Source organism: Schistocerca americana, chromosome 11 (assembly GCF_021461395.2).
Source record: "Schistocerca americana isolate TAMUIC-IGC-003095 chromosome 11, iqSchAmer2.1, whole genome shotgun sequence".
Lineage (NCBI taxonomy): Eukaryota > Metazoa > Arthropoda > Insecta > Orthoptera > Acrididae > Schistocerca > Schistocerca americana.
In genome coordinates, this window is record NC_060129.1 from 33,010,828 (window position 1) to 33,034,074 (window position 23,247).

The 23,247-nt window shown below is 40.1% G+C and overlaps 1 protein-coding gene and 1 long non-coding RNA gene across 10 annotated transcripts in view; one reads left to right on the forward strand and one right to left on the reverse strand.

Annotated features, from left to right (window-relative positions):
* LOC124553864 overlaps positions 1-9,128 on the reverse strand; it is a 108,388-nt gene extending 99,260 nt beyond the window's left edge. The window contains exon 1 of the long non-coding RNA XR_006968157.1: positions 9,045-9,128. This is a non-coding gene — a long non-coding RNA (uncharacterized LOC124553864). The remainder of the gene's footprint in view (positions 1-9,044) is intronic.
* An 8-nt stretch (positions 9,129-9,136) lies between these two features.
* Positions 9,137-23,247, forward strand: part of LOC124553865 (zinc finger protein 708-like) — a 151,002-nt gene continuing 136,891 nt past the window's right edge. For 7 of the 9 annotated variants that reach the window (XM_047127866.1, XM_047127857.1, XM_047127860.1 and 4 more), the window contains exons 1-2: positions 9,137-9,217; positions 10,837-10,925. In XM_047127866.1, coding sequence (XP_046983822.1) covers positions 10,854-10,925 — 72 coding nt within the window. In that variant the 5' untranslated portion in view covers positions 9,137-9,217; positions 10,837-10,853. Of the gene's footprint in view, positions 9,218-9,499; positions 9,700-10,836; positions 10,926-23,247 lie in introns of those variants that run through there. The other 2 variants (XM_047127858.1, XM_047127862.1) reach the window with 2 other exon arrangements.

A 23,247-nucleotide genomic window follows, 5' to 3' on the forward strand; every position in this document is an offset into this window, starting at 1 on the left:
CTTAACATGGGATTATAAAAGAAAGAAGTTATTTTGAAATAACAAATGAATGGAGAGGTGAAACAATTAGTAATAGGGTAAAAGGAACTACTACTATCAATAAGTAAGATATTATGTAACAGACTACTGCACACAATGAAGTAGAGGAGTATATGTAAAATAAGTTACAAATGTAAGACAGGACACAAGATAAGATAAAAAATACAACATTATAACAAGGTTTATGGTACATTAATAAATAATCTAGAGAAAATTTATAACTGGTAGAAAATAAACTTTTTCTCGCTTGCGTTGAAATTTCAATACAAAACTTTCCAAGAAGAGACTTAACTCTGTCAAAATTTTAGGTCTGGTACTAATTTTATATTAACCACAACAGAGCAGAAAGTAAAAAAGAAGTCCATAAATGGAAAAAAAGTCGTTAAGATTTGAGCGTGATGCTATGTCATCACTAAAAGCATGCACAGTATAAGTGCTATCTTACGTCAATTTCGCCTCAACTTTCCAAAGTATCTAAAGAATCAAGAGTTATACTCTTATACAGAATGGGTAATGCTGAATATATAAAATTGTACTTAGGAAACTCGGGCAATAGCCTCAGACCACAGGGCACATACAGCTACTTCTGCATTTGATCACTTGGACCTTAGACACACAAATGTCTCTACAACTTCTTAAACAGTGACAATAAACTGCAGAACTCTGGGATCACGATCTAGGTTAGTGGAGTTGCAAGAGGAGTTAATTAAGACCAAATAATATGTAGAAAGGTTATCAGAAGCATTGAAAAAACCAGACCAAATGGAATTAAAATCATCCTGTATGTTTTATTACAGATACAAGTGTAGCCTTTGTAGCAAATAAGAAAATTAAAAGTACTACAGGTATTAAAGGAAACACAAATATTATATTAAACATGGTTTTGAAAATAAGAAAGAGATATATTGTGGCAATCACTTGAACCTATGGACCAACACTCAGATGCTGTTGAGGTATAACACCTCTACAAATATTTACAGTTATTTCAAGCAGAATGACCTCCTCCAAACCAACAAGCATGAATTCTGAAAACCTCCATCACACAACACCCCCCTACACTTCTTTTGTATTTATTTATTTGTTTTACTCCACATACCATCCTCAAAGACAAAGATTGAAGGAATAAGGTAGAGGGAATATTTCCTGATTTATAAAAACAATTCTATTTAATACTGCACCAATGTTTATTAACAAAAGTATGGTGATACGGGTATCAGACAACATATGTGACTGGGTTGATGTTTTCTATGTAAACAGGGTACAGCATGTTTTATCTTAGATTGAGACTCTTCAACAGATGTACTTTCTGGTGCACACAACACAACAGCAACACCAGAAATCCTGGAGCAGGTACATAAATACCTCAGCCAACTGTTCTCCTATAGATCTTGCACATCATTCTGATGGACAAAGACAAATTGAACCTGGAAAGAAGTATGGAAAAAGATGATTTCCATACCACGTTAAATCCAGCACAGCAGGAAAATCGCCAGGACACATGGAATTCCCATTGAATTCTACCATATGTACTGGGATATCGTCAGGGGCATCTTCACCAGTCATAAATGATGTGACTGGTGGTCAAAAAATACCAGAAAATTTCAAAAAGTAACACACTATCTTAATGCTGAAGAAAGCAGCAGTGTGAAAAATAGAAGATTACAGACCTATCACACTGACTACAATACAGCAGCACAAAGCATGGCAGACAAATTAAAAGTGCTGATGAAGAAAATGATACACCCTCACCAGACATGTGCCATGACCAGAAGGGGCCCCTATGAGGCTTTAGCCGAATATAGAGAAGTCATAGGCATTACAGCAGTAAACAAATTCGACGCTGTGATTGTGCCGATGGACTTTGATAAGGCCTTCACTAGAGTGAACCACGGCTATATTTACAAGATTCTAGAAAAACTATGCCTGGATACTCTTTCATCTGAATAATAATGAATATACTTAAGAGCACCACCTCCAGGCCATAAATAAACGGCCGTAACACAAAACTGATGGAAGTTCAGAGGTTGGTGAGACAAAGCTGCCCACTCTCAGTGGCATTATTTGCAATGGCCCTGGATCCCCTGCAGCGGAAAACCAACACCATTACTGGAATCAAGTTGCCCGGCACTACAGTGAAATGTAAAGCTTACACTCACAACATAGGATCCTTCATAAAGACAAGACAGACTTTCCAAGAATACAAGAGCCCTCCAAAATGTTGAAAAAGTGGCAAGGCCCAAAATAAATCCACACAAAACTCCACTCGTATTTATCGGAAACCACAAACTTAACAAAGGGAGCACATGGTACTTGAGACACACAAATGCCAGTGAAAATGGCAGCCAAAAACTGGCAATCAGCTCTACACAAAAAAAGAGAAATTGCAAGATCAAATGGAAATAGACTGATGAACTTATTCCAGAACACAAGTCTCATCAGCAAACAACTACTCTCAAAAGTGTGGTTTCTGGCTGTCAAACTTCCTACTGCTACCTACTGGCACTTCCAAGATCAGCGAAACTGTAATGTCCTTCTTCTATGCCGAGGCAGAATTCTTCACTACCTGAAAGCGAGGCGACACAGAACTGTCTGCTATTGCAGTCAATACTTGTTGATAATGTCCGCTCTTGGCACTTATGAGAGTCTGTATTTGGGGTTACAAAATCAAGTCTCTTTAGCAAGCAAGCTCAGATTCAAATTATTACTATCAGCTAGTTGCATTGTTCAGTGGTTGCCACCTAATTTGCTCATTAACAGATACTAGGTGGTCAATTCACATTTCAAAATGAATTGATATCGTTGATTGGCATAGCACATATACAATGAATTAAATAATGCCTTCGAATGACACAGGCTTCAGTTAACGCAGCATGATGTTTTGTCTGTTGAAAATTATTTTCTTTAATATGAATGTGGAATACTACATCATCATCATCATCTTTATTGTTATTCTTATTGTCCAGGGATAAGCCATACTTGGTTCACTTCTTGTGATGCTCAGTTTGAAATCGTAGGACACTACAGTTTTTCCTTAACTTGGTTTATAATAACACAGTTTTTTTTTTTAATATGATTCACTACTATGAATGGACACACTTGTTTTTGGGCATGATGCAGTATGAAACTGACCAACTGAGCTATATACAAAATGACAATTTCAGGGCCTACCCTCCAAATAAATTTCTTGGCCAACCACTGTCTCATCTGTACTTAGTCCTTTAACTATTGTTGTTGAGTACTGTCTTCATGTTCTGCCGGTCACCAGGTACTTTTGACGAGTTTAAGCACAGCTTGTGGGTTTTCCTTGAGCGCTATTGATGAGTTAACTTAAGCCATCCTGCTGCCCCCTGACCACTAATGACAAGTATAAATGTGCAACTTCACAGGCAGCTGTGTACTGTTCATGAATTTAAGTGCATAATAGAGCTTTGAACCTAATTTTTAGCAGTTTCTCACAGTTCTGGCTACTAAGTTGGTAGTAGTAGTAGTAGTAGTAGTAGTAGTACTGTGTCTACTACGATATTATTTTACTGCATTCAATTTTACTTCATCTTACTGTTCATCAAGATTAGAATAAAAATGTTTGGGATTACGGAAATATCCAATTGCACCCGTATGCTTTGACCAATGACGTCACCAATATGGGGGACATGACCATTCACAATGTCTCCAATATGGCGCCTATGAGGTCATTATGTAAACATGATTACAGATTACAAAATCCATAAATATAATCAAACTCACGGGACCAGTGCGGGAAATTGGGGGTTTTTGGGTGGGGACAAACTAAACACACACACACACACACACACACACACACACACGACAACATAAAACCAATCAAAATTTCCCCAATTCCACTACATTCACAATATTCACAGGAATCTGTCACTTCCCTTCATCTACATAGCTCAACCACAATTACCGATACCACAAAAGAAAAATTGACATCTAGAAAAATTGCAACACTGCGACTACACATACCATCAAAAATGGGAATCGGACACTTCACTTGACCTCTATAGGTCAACAGCAGCTCACAATACCAAAACACGTAGCTACGACGAGTCATTGGAATCGGACACTTCCCTTGACCTATATAACTCAAATACAACTGACAATACCAAAAAAATTGAAATAAAGTACTTCCCCTAAGATACATAAATCAACCACAAGTGCTGATAACGAAACACCAACCACCAACACATGCAGTAAATAACACTGACCCAACAACACACAAATACCCCACCAATCATCATAACATGCAAACAATAGATCCAAAAAAATGGCTACTTACCACAAAAAAGTTCCAGCGCTACATACTAGGTCAGCAACCCCAATCCCCCCACCTCCGCCAAACAAACAAACAAAAACACATCCAAAACAAACCAGCCCCCCTTCCCTCAACCGTAACCCAATTAAACTTAGAAGACATATCCATACCAAACAAAAGAAGCCACAAATTAAATTAAATGACTTACCACTCAACAAACAGCAAATGACACCACAATAACATAAACACAACACAAACTTAATTCTTAACTCACTGAAACCAATTTCTGTTCTTCTATAACAGTCATGACCGATAAATGCACACTTCAAGCAGTGATAACCAAATGAACCCAATACACCACATAATACGCGGACCATGCACACACCACTTGAGGACACCTCCAACTGCAACAAGACGACAGTTACAAACACAACACACTCATAAACTAAACTCCGCACCGTCATGACGTCACACACCACAACATCCTTACGTCACGGATCAAAGCCGACGGGTGGGATCGGACGCCTCTGTTGATCCAAATGTTTTTATCTTCAGCCCTTCTATTGAATATGTTGTTGTTCCCTTCTATTGAGGAAGAAATTATGAAGATATGAAGCATGACAGTGGGGATGAATTATTCGATGTTGATACAAGTGATAACTCCTCCACAGATTCTGACCATGACAGTCTTGAAGTCATGTACCTCAACAAGCGTAACATGTAGTCTTGTGTCTACAAGATGTAATTGATAGTCTGTCCGAGGAAGAAAGGGTGGTGACAAATTTGACAAAAAAAATCATTTTAGTCCACTTAATCACGCATTTGAAGACTTGTCCTGAGGACACATCAATCAGCCAGGGAATGATCCAAGCTCTCTGTCATTCTTCATGTTATTTTTCAGAGAAGATACTGTACTGACTAATACACAAACAGGAGGTTTGGAGTCCCTTGATGTCTCTTTTACACGTGTGAAGTGCACAGGAGTGAAAGTACCGCATACACTGCATCAGACAGACAAAAATTATAAATGATCCTCTGTTTATGGTATTGAAATATTCATAAATCAATAAAGATATTTCATACACTTGGATTTACATTTCTTTGAGGATTTTATTGCACAATTGGGCATAAAACAGATCATTTTCTTTCATTTCATGAACTGATGGTTTTAAAGTTTCCTTGAGGTGTATGAGTCTCAGCTTTATCTTTAATAATTGTAGAAGCTGAAGAAATTAATTAAAATTTGTATCACAGCCATGACTTGAACCTTTTTTCAACTTTATTCAATTGACTGTATACATACAAATATCTACATCTACATCTACATTGATACTCCGCAAGCCACCCAACGGTGTGTGGCGGAGGGCACTTTACGTGCCACTGTCATTACCTCCCTTTCCTGTTCCAGTCGCGTATGGTTCGCAGGAAGAACGACTGTCTGAAAGCCTCCGTGCGCGCTCTAATCTCTCTAATTTTACATTCGTGATCTCCTCGGGAGGTATAAGTAGGGGGAAGCAATATATTCGATACCTCATCCAGAAACGCACCCTCTCGAAACCTGGACAGCAAGCTACACCGCGATGCAGAGCGCCTCTCTTGCAGAGTCTGCCACTTGAGTTTATTAAACATCTCCGTAACGCTATCACGGTTACCAAATAACCTGGTGACGAAACGCGCCGCTCTTCTTTGGATCTTTTCTATCTCCTCCGTCAACCCGACCTGGTACGGATCCTACACTGATGAGCAATACTCAAGTATAGGTCGAACGAGTGTTTTGTAAGCCACCTCCTTTGTTGATGGACTACATTTTCTAAGCACTCTCCCAATGAATCTCAACCTGGTACCCGCCTTACCAACAATTAATTTTATATGATCATTCCACTTCAAATCGTTCCGTACGCATACTCCCAGATATTTTACAGAAGTAACTGCTACCAGTGTTTGTTCCGCTATCATATAATCATACAATAAAGGATCCTTCTTTCTATGTATTCGCAATAAATTACATTTGTCTATGTTAAGGGTCAGTTGCCACTCCCTGCACCAAGTGCCTATCCGCTGCAGATCTTCCTGTATTTCGCTACAATTTTCTAATGCAGCAACTTCTCTGTATACTACAGCATCATCCGCGAAAAGCCGCATGGAACTTCCGACACTATCTACTAAGTCATTTATATATATTGTGAAAAGCAATGCTCCCATAACACTCCCCTGTGGCACGCCAGAGGTTACTTTAACGTCTGTAGACGTCTCTCCATTGATAACAACATGCTGTGTTCTGTTTGCTAAAAACTCTTCAATCCAGCCACACAGCTGGTCTGATATTCCGTAGGCTCTTACTTTGTTTATCAGGCGACAGTGCGGAACTGTATCGAACGCCTTCCGGAAGTCAAGAAAAATAGCATCTACCTGGGAGCCTGTATCTAATATTTTCTGGGTCTCATGAACAAATAAGGCGAGTTGGGTCTCACACGATCGCTGTTTCCGGAATCCATGTTGATTCCTACATAGTAGATTCTGGGTTTCCAGAAATGACATGATACGCGAGCAAAAAACATGTTCTAAAATTCTACAAGAGATCGACGTAAGAGATATAGGTCTATAGTTTTGCGCATCTGCTCGACGACCCTTCTTGAAGACTGGGACTATCTGTGCTCTTTTCCAATCATTTGGAACCCTCCGTTCCTCTAGAGACTTGCGGTACACGGCTGTTAGAAGGGGGCCAAGTTCTTTCGCGTACTCTGTGTAGAATCGAATTGGTATCCCGTCAGGTCCAGTGGACTTTCCTCTATTGAGTGATTCCAGTTGCTTTTCTATTCCTTGGACACTTATTTCGATGTCAGCCATTTTTTCGTTTGTGCGAGGATTTAGAGAAGGAACTGCAGTGCGGTCTTCCTCTGTGAAACAGCTTTGGAAAAAGGTGTTTAGTATTTCAGCTTTACGCGTGTCATCCTCTGTTTCAATGCCATCATCATCCCGTAGTGTCTGGATATGCTGTTTCGAGCCACTTACTGATTTAACGTAAGACCAGAACTTCCTAGGATTTTCTGTCAAGTCGGTACATAGAGCACATTAATAAGAAATGACACATTATATTTAGTTTCAGATTTTCTTTTTAAAAATTTCTCCTTTATTACATTTTTGTTGACTATCTTTTCAGTGTTGGGAGTTCATTTTGGTTTTACATTTAGGATATTTTTCCATGTGTGTGTTTTTGTAATGCTTTCAGTCTTTTTATGAAGTTTTTGAGTTAGGTTTGTTGACTTCTTTCCTCATTGATGATTAATGGCAGCAAATAAACAGTTTTATGTTACTAGTGTAGGTCGGCTCAGAGACAGAGAGCTGTGACACCTCTCCCCCGCCCCCCTGCCCACACATCTAGTACAGAAAAGGCTGCCCCAGGTACCCCATCCCCACTGCACCTCAAGGTGGCACTCTGGAGCCAGTTGACTGTGGCCAACAAAGCTTCCAGCTGCATTTGGACTGTGGCTAACTCCTCCTGCACCCGCACACAACAGACACAGTCCCTATCCATCTAGCTAATATGTGATTTACTATAAGAAACTTAAGGAAACCTACTGCCACACAAGGTTTACAACTACACTCTAGGTGGCAGAAAGGACACTCAACAATGAAAAACAATAAAAATTTATGGTAGAAGCTAGATCTGGTGCTTATTTTGCTGCTAGGGCTATCAAGTGGATACTACAGGATAAAACAGTGACCTACAGTATACTGCTAGGGGCTATATAGTGAATGTTATTTATAAATGTTGAACAGTAACCAGCGGTAAACTACACCTACTGGTTATCCCTCGCATTTAAAGTGTAAACAAACGTTTACGTACACGCGAAAATGACCTAATAAAACTATAAAAACGGCTACATTCAATGTATCGAGTCGAAATGACACAAATAAACGTTAATACTGAGTATTGTACACTGACAGATGCAGGTACAAAACAAAACCTTTAGCTAACAATAAGAGTTCAGAATGAAAATCACAAATACGAGTTCTACTTTATAGGAACCCATAGGCTCACAGTACACGATCACTAATGCCCACAACAAGCTAAGGAAAATAAGCAGACGGCGAGGAGAGTATTAGCTTTCTGCTAACTAAACCGTATGTAAGAATGGCTCAGAAGTTTTATTGTAACATTGATTTACTCAGACATTTTAGTGTAACACTAATTTACCACGTATTTTACGTCTACTTAACTGTTAACGCTCACAGGTTGCGCTAGTCAAACGTATGCTAGTGGCGTTAGAGTTCACCGTCAGTCTCACTTTTCCTAATAAAACGTATAAAAACTGCTACCTTCAATGTAACGAGCCTAAATGACACTAATAAGCGTGAATACTAAGCATCCAACACTAACTTAAACTGATTAACCCTCGTATTTATAATGTAAACAAACGTTCACGTACACGCGAAAAATGACCTAATAAAATGTATAAAAACAGCTATCGTCAATGTATCGAGTCTAAATGACACTAATAAACGTAAATACTGAGCATTGTGCACTACTTAATTGAAGATCCCGCGCATTTAACAATGTAATTTAAGAATGTAAACAAACGTTTGCGTACACGCGAAGCTGTCCTTCGCTTTTCCTATTCAAACGCAAATAAAAACTGAAACCTTCAATTTATCAAGTCTATTTCACACTAATGCTCGTAAATACTATAGAAAATACGGAAAAAAACATTACATATCTCGTAACACTCACTGAAAAAGATGTAAAATTCTGCTGTTGGCCACACGAGCGACAAGATTCACGCTGGTTTTGAATGCATCTGCTGGTTCTGCGAATCTGCGATAGCGATACTGTCACCCTTCGTGTACTGTGTAGTCAGCAGCAACCTCGTGGTGTTGTGGAAATTTGTGTGTGATATTCTCCAGGTAATTTATAAGCGTTTACAAACTGCAAACAAGAATAAGTGAAGAAATGTGTTTCGGAAGTAAATTAACATGGTACTTAATTTCTATCACAGTAACAGTTGAGTTTGATGAGTGTACTAGTTCGCGAATATCTTGTGATGACTCTGCTGTTTGAGGCTGCTGTCTTTTTTATGTTTTAATTTTTAATGGGTACATAAGGATGAGATTTTATTCTGTATTTAATTGTGATCACATCACCTATAGTGTGCTTGGTGACGGTGTGTGAATGTTGTAATTTTTCAGGTTATGTTCATAACAAGTAAATACCTGAGTTGTTAGTGCTTGTTTTTGGCCTGACCGTTAAAATCGCTACGTGTATCTTCGTAAAAGAAACGGCTGAGTGTGTGACGTGCTGTCAGGAGCAGTTTGTCTACGAAGTAATCTCCTCATATACTTCGTGGCTAACGAGAAAAGGCGGACAGTGAAATTCAAAGGTTGTCCATGTTAGTACGGTTATTTTGACTTACTTAGCAGTAATAATAATTGTGATGATAATTTTCTGTGTTGTGATGTAGACATAAAGCGGCTCCAGATCTTAGGGCTAACGTAAGCATTTTTTAAAGTGCCCACAGTTACTACATCATTTCATGGTTTGAGTATGTTCGCATGAAAGGAAATGCTGCAATTCTCTTGCATTTTGTTAGTTTTCACTGTGCTTTGATTATTCGTGTCGTTAGTATTCGTGTAATCATATGTAAATAACAGTTTGTTGTAGTGTGTGGGTTTTAATGGAGTTCTGTATAAGAGTACTGCAACACATTTACGAACTGGCGAGATACAAGGTACAGATTAACTATAATCTGCCTAACGTAAAGCATTACATGTCATCAGAACTCAATAGATCATTCATCATATTTACAGTTAGTATGAAGTCGTTTCAGTAAATCAGTTTTGTTAGAAAATGCTAACCAATGTTTAATCTTGATGGTAATCAAGAATGAGAACTTCCGCATTGCAATGTGCAGTCTACAGTGTAGGTATTGGTTTCCTTTAATAGCAGGTAAAGATTCTAAAATGATGACGCTTCCTGTAAATTGAGCATACATCCGTGAATGAATACAGATGAAGTAAGTTTCAAGGTAATGCCTACGTTGAAAATGCATATTCACTGATAAACAATCCGTATGTCCGGATTTTCTTCATGTCCCTATCACACTGAAATTAACACAATGAACCAAATATAGAATGAAATATTTGATGTTATTAAGTAATATCGCTGTAATTGTTTGTAATGCTGAAGTTAATGCATGCACACAAAATTACACATCTTCCATAAATGTCACAACAGGATGGTATCCATGAGCCAGTGTTACAAAGAAGCAGAAAGAAATTTAAATGCTCAGTTTCCATTGCGTGTTATTTTAAGATTGTTCTCACTCTTCATGACCTGCAAAATGTGAATGAGTTTATATCAATGAACACACTTTTCCTCAGCCACTTTGCATCTGTTTCCTGTGTAATCACCCATTTACTGCACGCAATATATGAGTGACAATACTGCCTTTGAGCTATACCTCATGGTAAAAACAGAAACTGAGTGGGCCAAAAACTTTTCTTATCCGATTGCTTTTTCTTTACAGACTGTAAAACTGAAGCGATGGACAGGGAGCCAACTAAGTGGATAAAGAAAGATGAAACTGATGAAGTAGAAACTGAGTTACACTTCATAGTAAGTGGCTTACTTGTATTTCTTAACAGGCTTTCATTAATTTCTGTGTGCAGTGTGGTGCGTGAATACATACAATTGATGTCATATAGCTGGAAACATGAATAATTCGGTTTACTAAACTGATGACATTTTGCACAGTGCATTGAAATAAGCCTTGTATTAAACCTCACATAGAATTGAGCAAGAGTTTCAATTTAATGTTTAGTAAACATGGAAAACTTTTTTAATGCACAACCCAATTATACTGATAAACTGGTTGCCATAAAGTGGGTATATTCTGCTCTGATACACTTCTTTGAATGACAACCTTAATGTGCAACTTAAGAATAATTATGACTGTAGTGAAGCTTAGCAGTGCCATTAAATTTATAAATGGTATGGCTGCAGTTAATGCATTATTGAAGTGTATCGTGGTATGGAATGAGAATTGTAATTTATTTACTGATAACGTAAAATAAATTATTTATAAATAATTTTGAAGTGACACTTGCATGGTCACTAATCTGAGAAGTACATTTTGTTTACTTTGAATATGTGAACCATATGTAAGTAGAACTCTCAGCAGTAAAGTTAAATTTCAGACAAATATCACATGGAAGCATAAATTGTTACACAACAGAATGAATTTATATGTTGGCAGCAAAGTTTTGATGAAGCCATGGGGCTACACATTAAATATTGACAGGTTCGTTCATAACCACTTTCTGCATTTGCTGCACATTGTTACTCATATTGTTTGTGAAACTGTCACAATGTTACAGTTACTGGTGTAAATAATCTTACATATACATGTCACTTGAAATCTGATGTAGTGCAACCGGTTGTAGGGTATTCACCTATCATCACCAAACAAATTCACTTGGTGCCACTAGTATTTTTATCCTGCAAATGAGAATTGAGCGCACTGACACAATCACGCAAACTACTCGTGAACTATCTGTGCTGAAAAAATCTGTTTCAACATCCATCTTGAGTGCAACTGCAGAAGTACTGGGATAGCATTAATGCAGCATTTGCATTTGAATATATGTGAGTACTTCATTACAGATTATACAAACTATGTGAACAGCTTGCAATTCATTTGACAAGCATTATCACAACAGTAATCCTAAACAATCACTGTGAGGAAATGATAGGAAAATAAATATACTAAATTTTATTAAATACAGTAAAAGAGTGGTTAGACCCAACACAGTTCAGGCTTTGGCTTTGAACCCTGATGTAATGATGGTTTGGCATTCAGGATGATGTGTATGCACAGCACACATCATGTAAATGAAAAGCAGTTTGAAGATCCATTGACTTTGGATCTAAACTGGAGAACTATTCAAAGGCTACAAGGCTAAAATGTGGTTCTAGACCCACTCCCCCCTTGTAACATTGGTTGTAGTGGGAGTCTGATTCATAGTGCATCTCAAGGCTTAGCCTATGTTCAAAGGTGGCAGTGTGGCTGTGAGCTGACAAAGTCTAGAAATGTGAAAGCCAAGTAAAGGATATGGTAACAAATTGATCAGTAGCACAGCTTAATGTTAACCAAAACATCCAAATGGTGCCCATAACGTAACTTTTTACCTACAAGAAGTCTTCTCATACTCTGTGTGCTGTGTTAGTTGATGAACTGAACTTCCCTATGACCTTAACATTGTATCAGTTGAAAGCCACCTTCTTTGCCAAATTAATTAAATGTTAATTTTTAATTGGTGTATATTTTGGGCATGAGCACATGCTGGAAAGTAATGACACAAAATTTCTATTCGGAACTTATTGAAGCATTTTAATTAAAACCAACTTAATATTCAACATATTTATTCTTCATGTTTGTATATTTATTTCAAACATAGTCACCGTGGCACTGAACACCTTTCTCCCAGTGAGACACCAGGTTGTTGGTGTCGTCACTGTAGAATGCTTGACTTCGTTGGCAGACCCATAGCCTCACCTACGCTTACACTAATTCGTCACTATCAAAGTTGAGTCCCTGAAAGTGTTCTTTAAGTTTTGCAAACAGTTGAAAATTCATTGATTCAAACCGGGTCAGTATGGAGGATGATCAATAATAATGAATCAAAGGCGTCAGACTGTTGCAGGTGCAAAAAAAAAGTTATGTATGGTCTGGCATTGTCATGCTGAAGGAGAGGGTGCTCCACATGTGGATGAACTATTTGAATTGGTGCTCTGTTGTCTGAGGGTTTTCTCACATGCTGACACAGTTAAATAACACACACACACACACACACACACACACACACACACACACACACACACATCCCCTGCAGTTCAGAACTGTTCATCAGGAGGGTGCTGCATACTGTGTCAGCAAAGTGGTAACATCAACAGTGTCATATGCATGACAACTGATATTAAGAACAGAATCAAAATTTTGGAGGCATTATTTTCTGGCACACCCTCGTAATAAATTCATGCATTTTACAGTTGCCTCAAATGTTGCAGAATGGTTCCCTTGGCATTGCCCAGCATCCACTTGGAAGTCATAATACTAAATCCATATACACAGCAGCCAAAACATTATGATCACTGATCTACTGTCAGTATAAACTCATCCAGGCAATAGCATCTCACCTTGTCTTCTAGTCAGACACACACACGTTGCATGGAGTATCAGTGAGCATCTTGTTTTGTTGTAAAATAGGAAATGCGCACAATCTGAGTTTGACCAAGAGCAAATTTTGATGGCCTGAAGGCTTGGTATGAGCGTTTTGGAAGCTGCACAGCTTGCCGGGTGTTGAAGTAGTACTATGGCAGTTGTCTTCAACACATGGCATAACAAAGGTGAGACCATGGCTAGACGTTATGGCGTTGGGCAAGTACTCCTCATCACAGATGGTAGACATCATAGGCTAGGCAGACTGGTAAAACAAGACAGGCAACAAACTGTGGTGTAACTAACATCAGACATTAATGCTGGGCAGAGTACAATTGTGTCTGAATGCACAATGCTCCAAACACTTCTAATGATGAGTTTGTGCCGCTGGTGACCCACGCCATGACATTGACAACTGAAATAGGTATATAACTATTGGCGCTGGATGTTGGCACAATGGCCGGTCACTGCATGGTCTGATGAATCCTGATACCTTCATCATGCCTTTGGGAGGGTGCATTTCCGTCACCCACAAAGGGAACAGCCTCTTGACTCCTGTACTGTCGGGGCCTCCATTATACGCTGGGAAACAACCACGTGGGCACCCATGGGTCCAGTGGAGCTCGTGTGAGGCACTGTGTCACAAAAGAAGTATTGTAAACTGGTTGCAAAGCACATCCACCCCTTCTGTTGTTGTTGTGCTCTTCAGTGGCAAGACTGGATTGATGCAGCTCTCCATGCCACTCTATCCTGTGCCAGCTTCTTCATCCCCGAGTAACTACTGCAACCCACATCCTCCTGAATCTGTTTAGTGTATTCATGTCTTGGTCTCCCTCTGATTTTCACCCTCCACCCTTCCCTCCAATACTAAATCGATGATCCCTTGATGGCTCAGAACCTGTCCTACCAACCAGTCCCTTCTTCTATAGGGTGGCACACGAAACGTGTTACCTTTTTGTTTTTGAATATAAACTTTATTGTCAATACAATCCGAAAGGAACATATGCTATAATGAAGAGCCGTCCATGGAGATTTGTTCTAACTCAGTACATGCTCAATATGCCCACCATTTTGTTTCCTAACTTTCTTCAAAGGAACGCTGAAGTTAGTGAGTACCCTACAGCACGTCTTCCCTAATTTCACTGAAAGCTTAAAGAATAAGTCTTCTGAGCTCCATTAAATCACGTGGACATTTCAGGAAATTTTTTTCCTTTAGGTACCCCCAAAGAAAAGAGTCACATGGATTGAGTTCTGGACTATCCAGGGGCCAATTTTGTCCATCATTGAAGCAACCTGGAAACCTGAGTGAAATGATCCGCATGTCGAAATGCTTGTGTAAAAACTCCAACACAGTGTTTGCAGTATGTGGCCTTGCTCCATCTTGCATGAATCACTGTGTGTTGAAGGGCAAGGCAGTAGCAAGAAGCTGTGGAATGAATCTATTGCGAAGCATGCTCAAATAACGTTCGCTGTTCAGTTTCTTCAAAGAAAAAGGGTCCAGTAAGTCCGTGACTGGAAATTGCTTCCCACGCTGTAATCCTCGGAGCATAATGTCATTCATGAAGCACTTGTGGGTTTTCAGTGGCCCAAAAGTGTACATTTTGTTTGTTAACCACACCATCCAAATGAAAATGCGCCTCATCTGAAAACCAAACGTTGTTGAGAGTTTCTTCCCTATCCTCCACCCACTGAGCAAACAGTAGTCTCTGCTGCTTGTGTTCTTCAGTGAGCTTCTGTGCACAGGTCATCTTGTATGGGTACATGTGGAGGTCACTTTTAAGAATGCATTGAATGGAGCGACTGGGTATTCCCAGTTGCACTGCTGCCTTTCTACACAATTTCCCGGGACTTCTCTGTACAGCAACTCGTACTGCTTAAATATTCTCTGGTGAACAAACAGGCTTAGGCCGAGGTCGCTTCGGATCCAATACTGTTCCTTCCTGTACAAGTGTATCGTACAACCCGTGAATGGTCTTCTTGCAAGGGACCCATCGTGTGTTAAACTGTTGTCGAAAACACCTCTGAGTCACAACAAGGCTTTTCGTTTCATGAAAAAGTGACACAATTGCCGATCGTTGCTGTGTTGTCAGTCTTCCATTGTCAGCCATTGCTGGTTACTAGTCTCCTAGTGGCAGTATCATGAATTACATGTCATTTCGTAACTCATTTGTTTTTCCAAGCTCTGCTGGTACTGCTGTAGAGATCCCAGCGGAGTATCTAATGTGTGGTGTAAATTGTAAAAGAAACAATTGGTAACACATTTTGTACGCCACCCTATAGTTAAGTTGTGCCACAAATTCCTCTTCTCCCCAATTCTATTCAGTATCTCCTCATTAGTCACATAATCTACCCATCTAATCTTCAGCATTCTTCTGTAGCACCACATTTCGAAAGCTTCTGTTCTCTTCTTGTCTAAACTATTTATCGTCCATGTTTCACTTCCATACATGGATACACTCAATGCAAATACTTTCTGAAAAGACTTCCTGACACTTAAATGTATACTCAATGTGAACAAATTTCTCTTCTTCAGAAATGCTGTCCTTGGCACTGCCAGACTACATCTTATATTCTCTCTACTTCAACCTTCGTCAGTTATTTTGCTCCCCAAATAGCAAAACTTATCTATTACCTTAATTGTCTTATTTCATAATGTAATTCTGTCATCATCACCCAATTTAATTCGACTACATTCCATTATCCTTATTTTGCTTTTGTTGATGTTCGTCTTATATCCCTCTTTGAATGTGCTGTCCATTCTGTTCAACTGATCTTCCAGGCCCTTTACTGTCTCTGACAGAATTACAATGTCACTGGCTAACCTCAAAGTTTTTATTTCTCCTCCCTGGATTTTAATTCCTACTCAAAATTTTTGATTTGTTCCCTTTATTGCTTGCTCAGTATGCAGACTGAGCGACACCAGGGATAGGCTAAAACCCTGTCTCACTCCCTTCCCAACCACTGCTTCCCTTTCGCTCCTCCCCTTTTATAACTGCCATCTGGTTTCTGTACAAATTGTAAATAGCCTTTCACTCCCTGCATTTGACGACTGCCACCTTCAGAATTGAAAGAGAGTATGCCAGTCAACATTGTCGAAAGCTTTCTTTAAGTTTACAAATACTAGAAATGTAGGTTTGCCTTTCCTTCATCTATCATCTAAGATAAATCATAGGGTCAATATTGCCTCACGTGTTCCAATGTTTCTACGGAATTGAAACTAATCTTCCCTGAGGTCAGCACCTACCAGGTTTCAATTCGACTGTACAAAATTCATGTTAGTATTCTACAGCCATGACTTATTAAACTGATAGATTGGTAATTTTCATGCCTGTCAACATTTCCTTTCTTTGGAATTGCAATTATTATATTCTTCTTGAAGTCTGGAGGTATTTTGCCTGTCTCATACATTTTTCTGACCAGATGGCAGAGTTTTTTCAAGGCTGGCTGTCCCAAGGCTGTCAGTAGTTTTAGTGGATGTTGTCTCCTCCCAGGGCCTTGCTGCAACTTATGTCTTTCAGTACTGTCAAATTCTTCACGCAGTATCGTATCTCCCATTTCATCCTCATCTACGTTCTCTTCCATTTTCAAAATATTGCCCGCAAGTGCATCGCCCTTGTATAGACCCTCTATAGGTCTCTTCAGTATTCCAGTAGGCAGTGTTTGTCTTACCCCTAGTCATATATGCCTCTACACCCTTAAATTTGTCCTGTTACCATCCCTGCTGAGCCATTTTGCACTTCCTGTCGATCTCATTTTTGAGACGTTTGTATTCCTTTCAGCCTGCTTCATTTACTGCATTTTTATATTTTCACCATTCATCTATTAAATCCAGTATCTCCTCTGTTACCCAAGGATTTCTACTAGCCTCGTCTTTTTACCTACTTGATCCTCTGCTACTTTCACTAGTAATCTCTCAAAGCTACCCTTCCTCTTCTGCTGTATCTCTTACCCATGTCCTTGTCAATGGTTCCCTAGTGCTTTCTGAAACACTCTACAATCTCTGATCCTTTCACTTTATCCAGATCCCATCTCTTACAATTCCTACCTTTTTGCAGTTCTTTCAGGTCTGGATAGATATCTGCTTATTACACATTACAACCTTCTCCAAATGTCGGCGGTATCTTTCAGTCAGCAGACAAGATTGGCCTGTATGCTTTTGTGCTGCATGTGTCCCTTCATGCTTCCACTTCACTATCTCATCAGAAACAGTGGACGTAGGAATGTTCAGGAGTGTGGAAAGCTCGCATACAGACATGTGACACCAATGACACCCTATCACCTGACCACATTCAAAGTCAATGAGCTCCGCGGAGCGCCCCATTTTGCTCTCTCACGATGTATAATGGCTACTGAGGTCTCTGATATGGAGTAGGTGGCAGCACAATGCACCAAATATGAAAAAGTAAGTTTTTGGGGGTGGACCGATGCTTTTCAGCACATAGTGTATGATGAAGTTGTGCTCTGTGCAAAATTCTACCAGACGGCTTCCTCTTTCATTCCTTACCCACATTCCATATTCACCTCCTCCTTTTCCTTCTCTTCCTTTTCCTACTATTGAATTCCAATCCCGTATGTCTATTAAATTTTTGTCTCCCTTCGTTATCTGAATAATTTATTTTATCTCATCATACATTTCTTTAATCTCTTCATCATCTGGGGACCTAGTTGGCATATGAACTTGTACTACTGTGGTAAGTGTGGGCTTTGTGTCTATCTTGGCTACAATACTGCATTCACTATGCTGTTCATAGTAGCTTACCCGCACTCCTGTTTTTTATTCATTTTTAAACCTACTCCTCCATTACCCCTATATGATTTTGTATTTATAATCCTGTATTCATCATACCAGAAGTCTTATTCCTCATGCCATCAAACTTAACCAATTCCCACCATATTTATCTTTACCCTATCCATTTCCCTTTTTAAATTTTCTAACCTGCCTGCCTGATTAAAGGGTCTGACATTCCATGTTCCAATTTGTAGAACATAAGTTTTCTGTCTCCTGATAACGATGTCATCCTGGAGATCTGAATGGGGGACTATTTGACTTCCGGAATATTTTACCCAAGAGGACACCATCATCATTTAATGAACAGTAAAGTTGCATCCCCTCGTGAAAAATTACGGCTATAGTTTCCCCTTGCTTTCATCCGTTTACAGTACCAGCACAGCAAGGCTGTTTTGGTTAATGTTACAAGACCAGATCAGTCATTCATCCTGACTGTCGCCCCTGCAACTACTGAAAAGACTGCTGCCCCTCTTAAGGGACCACATGTTTGTCTGGCCCCACAACAGATGCCCCTCCGTTGGGGTTGCACCTACGGAACGACTATCTGTATTGCTGAGGCATGCAAGCCTCGCTACCAGTGCCACGGTCCATGGTTCATGTTAGGTCCACTCCTTCGTGACGATCATGTTTCCCATTCAGTAAACATTTAAGTGTCAGGAAGTCTTTTCTGAAAGTATTTGCATTGAGTGTGGCATTTTTCATGAAAACAATGCACCATTTCACAAGGCCATGAGTGTGATCGAGTGATTTCAGGAACACAGTGGTGAGTTGCAATTGATGTGTTGGCCACCCAACTCGCCAGCCCTGAACCTGGTTGAACAGATCTGGGATGTGATTTAACATAACGTCAGAGATCATCTCCCCTTCCAGAATTTATGGGAATAGGGTGGCCTGATTGTATAAATATGGTTCCAACTTCCTCAACGTCAGAGATCATCTCCCCTTCCAGAATTTATGGGAATAGGGTGGCCTGATTGTATAAATATGGTTCCAACTTCCTCCAGTGATCTATGAGGGCCTCATTGCTTCTGTGCCACTATGTCTCCCTACTGTTGTCTGTGCCAGAGGTGTACATACCAGCTTTTAGATGGGTGATGATAATCTTGGGCTGATCAGCCTATGGCAGTTACCATTATTGAAAGAAGGTTGTTTTATTGTAATGATTGTGATGGTAGAATGATACTGCCACATAAACTTTGGCTAAACAGTACATGCTGCTCACGAGCCCTGCATGACTCACCCTCCAGTCCAGCTTCAAGACACCGACTGCCCGTGAGATCCACTGCTGTTCTTCTACACCCATTGTTGCTCCACAATGCCCACTGGTGCCATGAGCTCTGAGCTGTGAGAAGTGACATCTGCCAGGCACATGGGGCACGAATTTGAAGAGGGAGCCCACCGTGGTTCAGCCTCCTCCACCAAACCAAAATCCCCTGTCCCCACCATTAAGGAGCCCTTTACGTATGCCTCTCCTTGATATGAGTAATGTGCATGTGTGAGGCTTTACTTGTACATAAATTCAGAACCAGGAGGTTTGCCGAACTCACCACCCTGACAATCTAACAGGGTCCCAACAACTGAGGAGCTAGCTTGCTATCGAACCCTAACTCCCCCTTTTCAGCAATATTAGGTTTTCGGACTAACACTGTGTCCCCAGCCTTTCCAATGAACCGTTTAGCCCCTGACTGTAACAGATGGATAACCTGTGACAGGCAATTTTGGTATTATGTCTAGCCTGGCTCCAGTTGTGCTGTGTTACTGCTAGGGTGACTTGTTCTTGAAGCAAATCATTGATTGACTACAGGTTGACAAGAGGAAAATTGACTGGATGTGCTAACATAAGGGATACTGGAGCAACCTCCAGGGACTTGGGTTGTGCAGTGTTAGAGATAAAATTGAGCCACATTGTCTGAGCCTTGTTGTGAAAGATAAGAACAGCCTTCAACTTGCAGTTCACCTGGTCAGCAAAGTATGCTGGTAAAAGGATTTGTGGTCACATCTTTAATTCCATAGCTGGGAAACAGAAGCTATCAAGCATCCTCGGTGGCCTGGAAACAGAAAAAATTCATAACAAATGCTGGCCAGCTGCCAGGAATGTCATTTCTCTGCTCGGAATGTGTCAAAAAAACGAGAAAAGTCATCCATGATAACTAGTAGGTGCCTAATACACACACACACACACACACACACACACACACACACACACTTGATGAAGTGGACCTATATAATCTATACAAAGTTAATCCATCAGGCATTCCTAACAGGTAGGCTCTAAAAGCCACTTGAGGGAATTCAAGTTGGGCTCGGCTCCCTTACGGCTCTCACACTCCTCCACCAACCTCTGGACAGCCTTATTCAGGGAGGACCAGGTGACATGTTGAGTGATCTTGACCCCACCAACCTCCAGGCTTGCTTATACAGGGAGGACCAGGTGATGTGTCGTCTGATCTTGACAACAGTTTTATAAATGCCTAAGAGGGTATTATGGAAATAATGAGCCAAAACCTAACTAAGAGCTTGATTGTCAGTCTGTAAACAAAATTCCTGGTGTTCAAAATAAAATCTGAATTTCTTAAGGGCCAACATAACCGCCAAGGCTTCCCATTCGTACATAGAATATTTCATCTCTGCAGGTGAAAGTTCCCAAGGTGCATTGCTATAGGGCATCAACATGCAACACCTCCCCTGCCATTCTGTTCCTGTAGGAGGACAGCTACCACTTTCTACTCCAGAAGAATTAGGTGTCTGTCTGCAAGAAGAACACGACCTCAAAATTTGGTATGTCTAATACTAGTGGGTTACTAAGCACCACCTTAATGGCTTCAGAAGATTCTGGATGACTTTCATCCCATATGAAATTTCTTAAATCGTTAAGGCACCCCACTAATTTAATAAAATTCGGCACAGACTTTCGAAAAAATTTGTCATGCCTATGAACCGTGCCACACCTTTCTTATTTCTAGGAGCTGGAAATTTTCGCAAATCACTAGTATGCTCTTGGTCCATTCTAATGCAATCAGTGGAACTAAGACATCCCAAGGATGAAACCTATGTGCCAGTGTCATTTTAGATGGCTTCACAGTAAGTCCCACCTCCCTCTGGTAAACCAGAACTGCCTCAAGATGTTGCAGGTTTTCAGACAGACTAGAACTGTAAACAACCATGCCATCTAGGTAATTAGAGACACACTTGAATGTGAAATCACCAAAAACACAATCTAGAAGGCAAGACATAATGGTAACTCCCGTTGGAAAACCAAAGGGCACCCTGTTAAAATTGTGGAGGTTCCAATCTGTACAGCAGGCAGTAATATACTTGAAATCCTCTGTTAACATGATCTGATAATATGCGAGATTGAGATCCAGGACAGCAAAATACTGAGCCTGACTGAACCAAGTAAAAGAATTATGCAGATTGGGAAGTGGCACAGATTCCAAAACTACATTCTCATTAACTGCACGATAACCCACAACAGGATGAAACACCACACTGCTGCCCATAGATACTGAGAATATGGTAGAAGCATAGGCTGAAGTTAGGGGCCTGATGACCCCATTGAACAACACATTATTAATCAAAGCACATATACATTTCATCTTTGATGGAGAAAACCTCTCTGGAATGTCATCTGTAAGGCAAATCTTGTACTGGATTTTATCGGTGATGTCCAATCTGTTAGTTAACATCTGCGGTAACCGATCAAAAACTTCCAGTACCAGCATCACCTCTACTGGATGAAGGTGACTGAGCTGAACACACTGCAAAATTAAGTTCACTGAAAGATTTTTAGTTACTATCCACTTCACAGGCCAAGAAAATTTTCCAATACTCAGTTTTGCCAACCAGAGGCAACATGTGCCCAGTGAGAGCTCAACATTGGGAGGACGGATGCAAACAAGGCAATTGACAGGTATGGCGGAACTTCAAATGCCACAGATAATCTAAATGAGAAACTGAACTACCAGAGTTGAGGAGGGTGCACGTTCGTTCCTGGTTAAGTTGTACCCAAAAATAAGGCAGGGGTTCCCGTACCTCGGACTTGGCACAGATCCAGCCCTTAGGCAGTAGAACACTACCGTGCCTCTTCCATTCTGTGTGATGTCGGCTGTTTGATTCTCATTCCATGTCACCAGACATCGCCATACAAAATGCCACTCTTTGTTACACTGGAAACACATCCTACACTTTTTCCTTATGGGTGGTGCCCTTTTAAATTACTAGGAATCTCAATCCCCATCCTGATAATGGCACTTAAACCCCCATCACTGCTGGTCTGCGAAACTCAGACTTCAATAGCAGACACCGAAGCCTCTAATTCAGTAAAAGATGTGCATTTATTAGCGAAGGTAATCCATGAGCAGTCCTGTAGCCACATTTTCTGTAATATATTATTGAGTATTTGTATCTCTGTGACTTGCTATTCCAGGTATGGAATGGCCATATGCATTCATCTATGAACCTAGGAAAAGGTTCATGAGGAAACTGCAATAGCCAAAAATGTTGATGCCTGAGTAGCCTCTTAATATGAGGTGACAATTTCAGGCCAATAATTGATTTTTACAACTCCCTTGATGTTGCACTTTCATGTAAAATTCGATTGAAAACATGGCTTAACACAGGGCGTACAGCATCTGAACAACAACATTGTCAGTGATGGCCAAAGTGTCAGCATGAAACATAAATTTGATCATGATTCATATGATGGATTTTACCTGTCTTTAAATTCTACATTGAAAGTTCCATTATAGCTTGCAGCAGTAACATTATTTGGTATGGTAATTTCCCAAATGAATTCTCCTGAGGTCCTTATAGGTGTCCGTAGCATTCCTACTACTTCCAGCAGTTATATGTCGGTGGGAGAATCTTGTTCACCACCTATTGCTCCTAATTTGTCTAAATAAAGGCAGCTGTCCCTGTAACTGCAGAGCTAA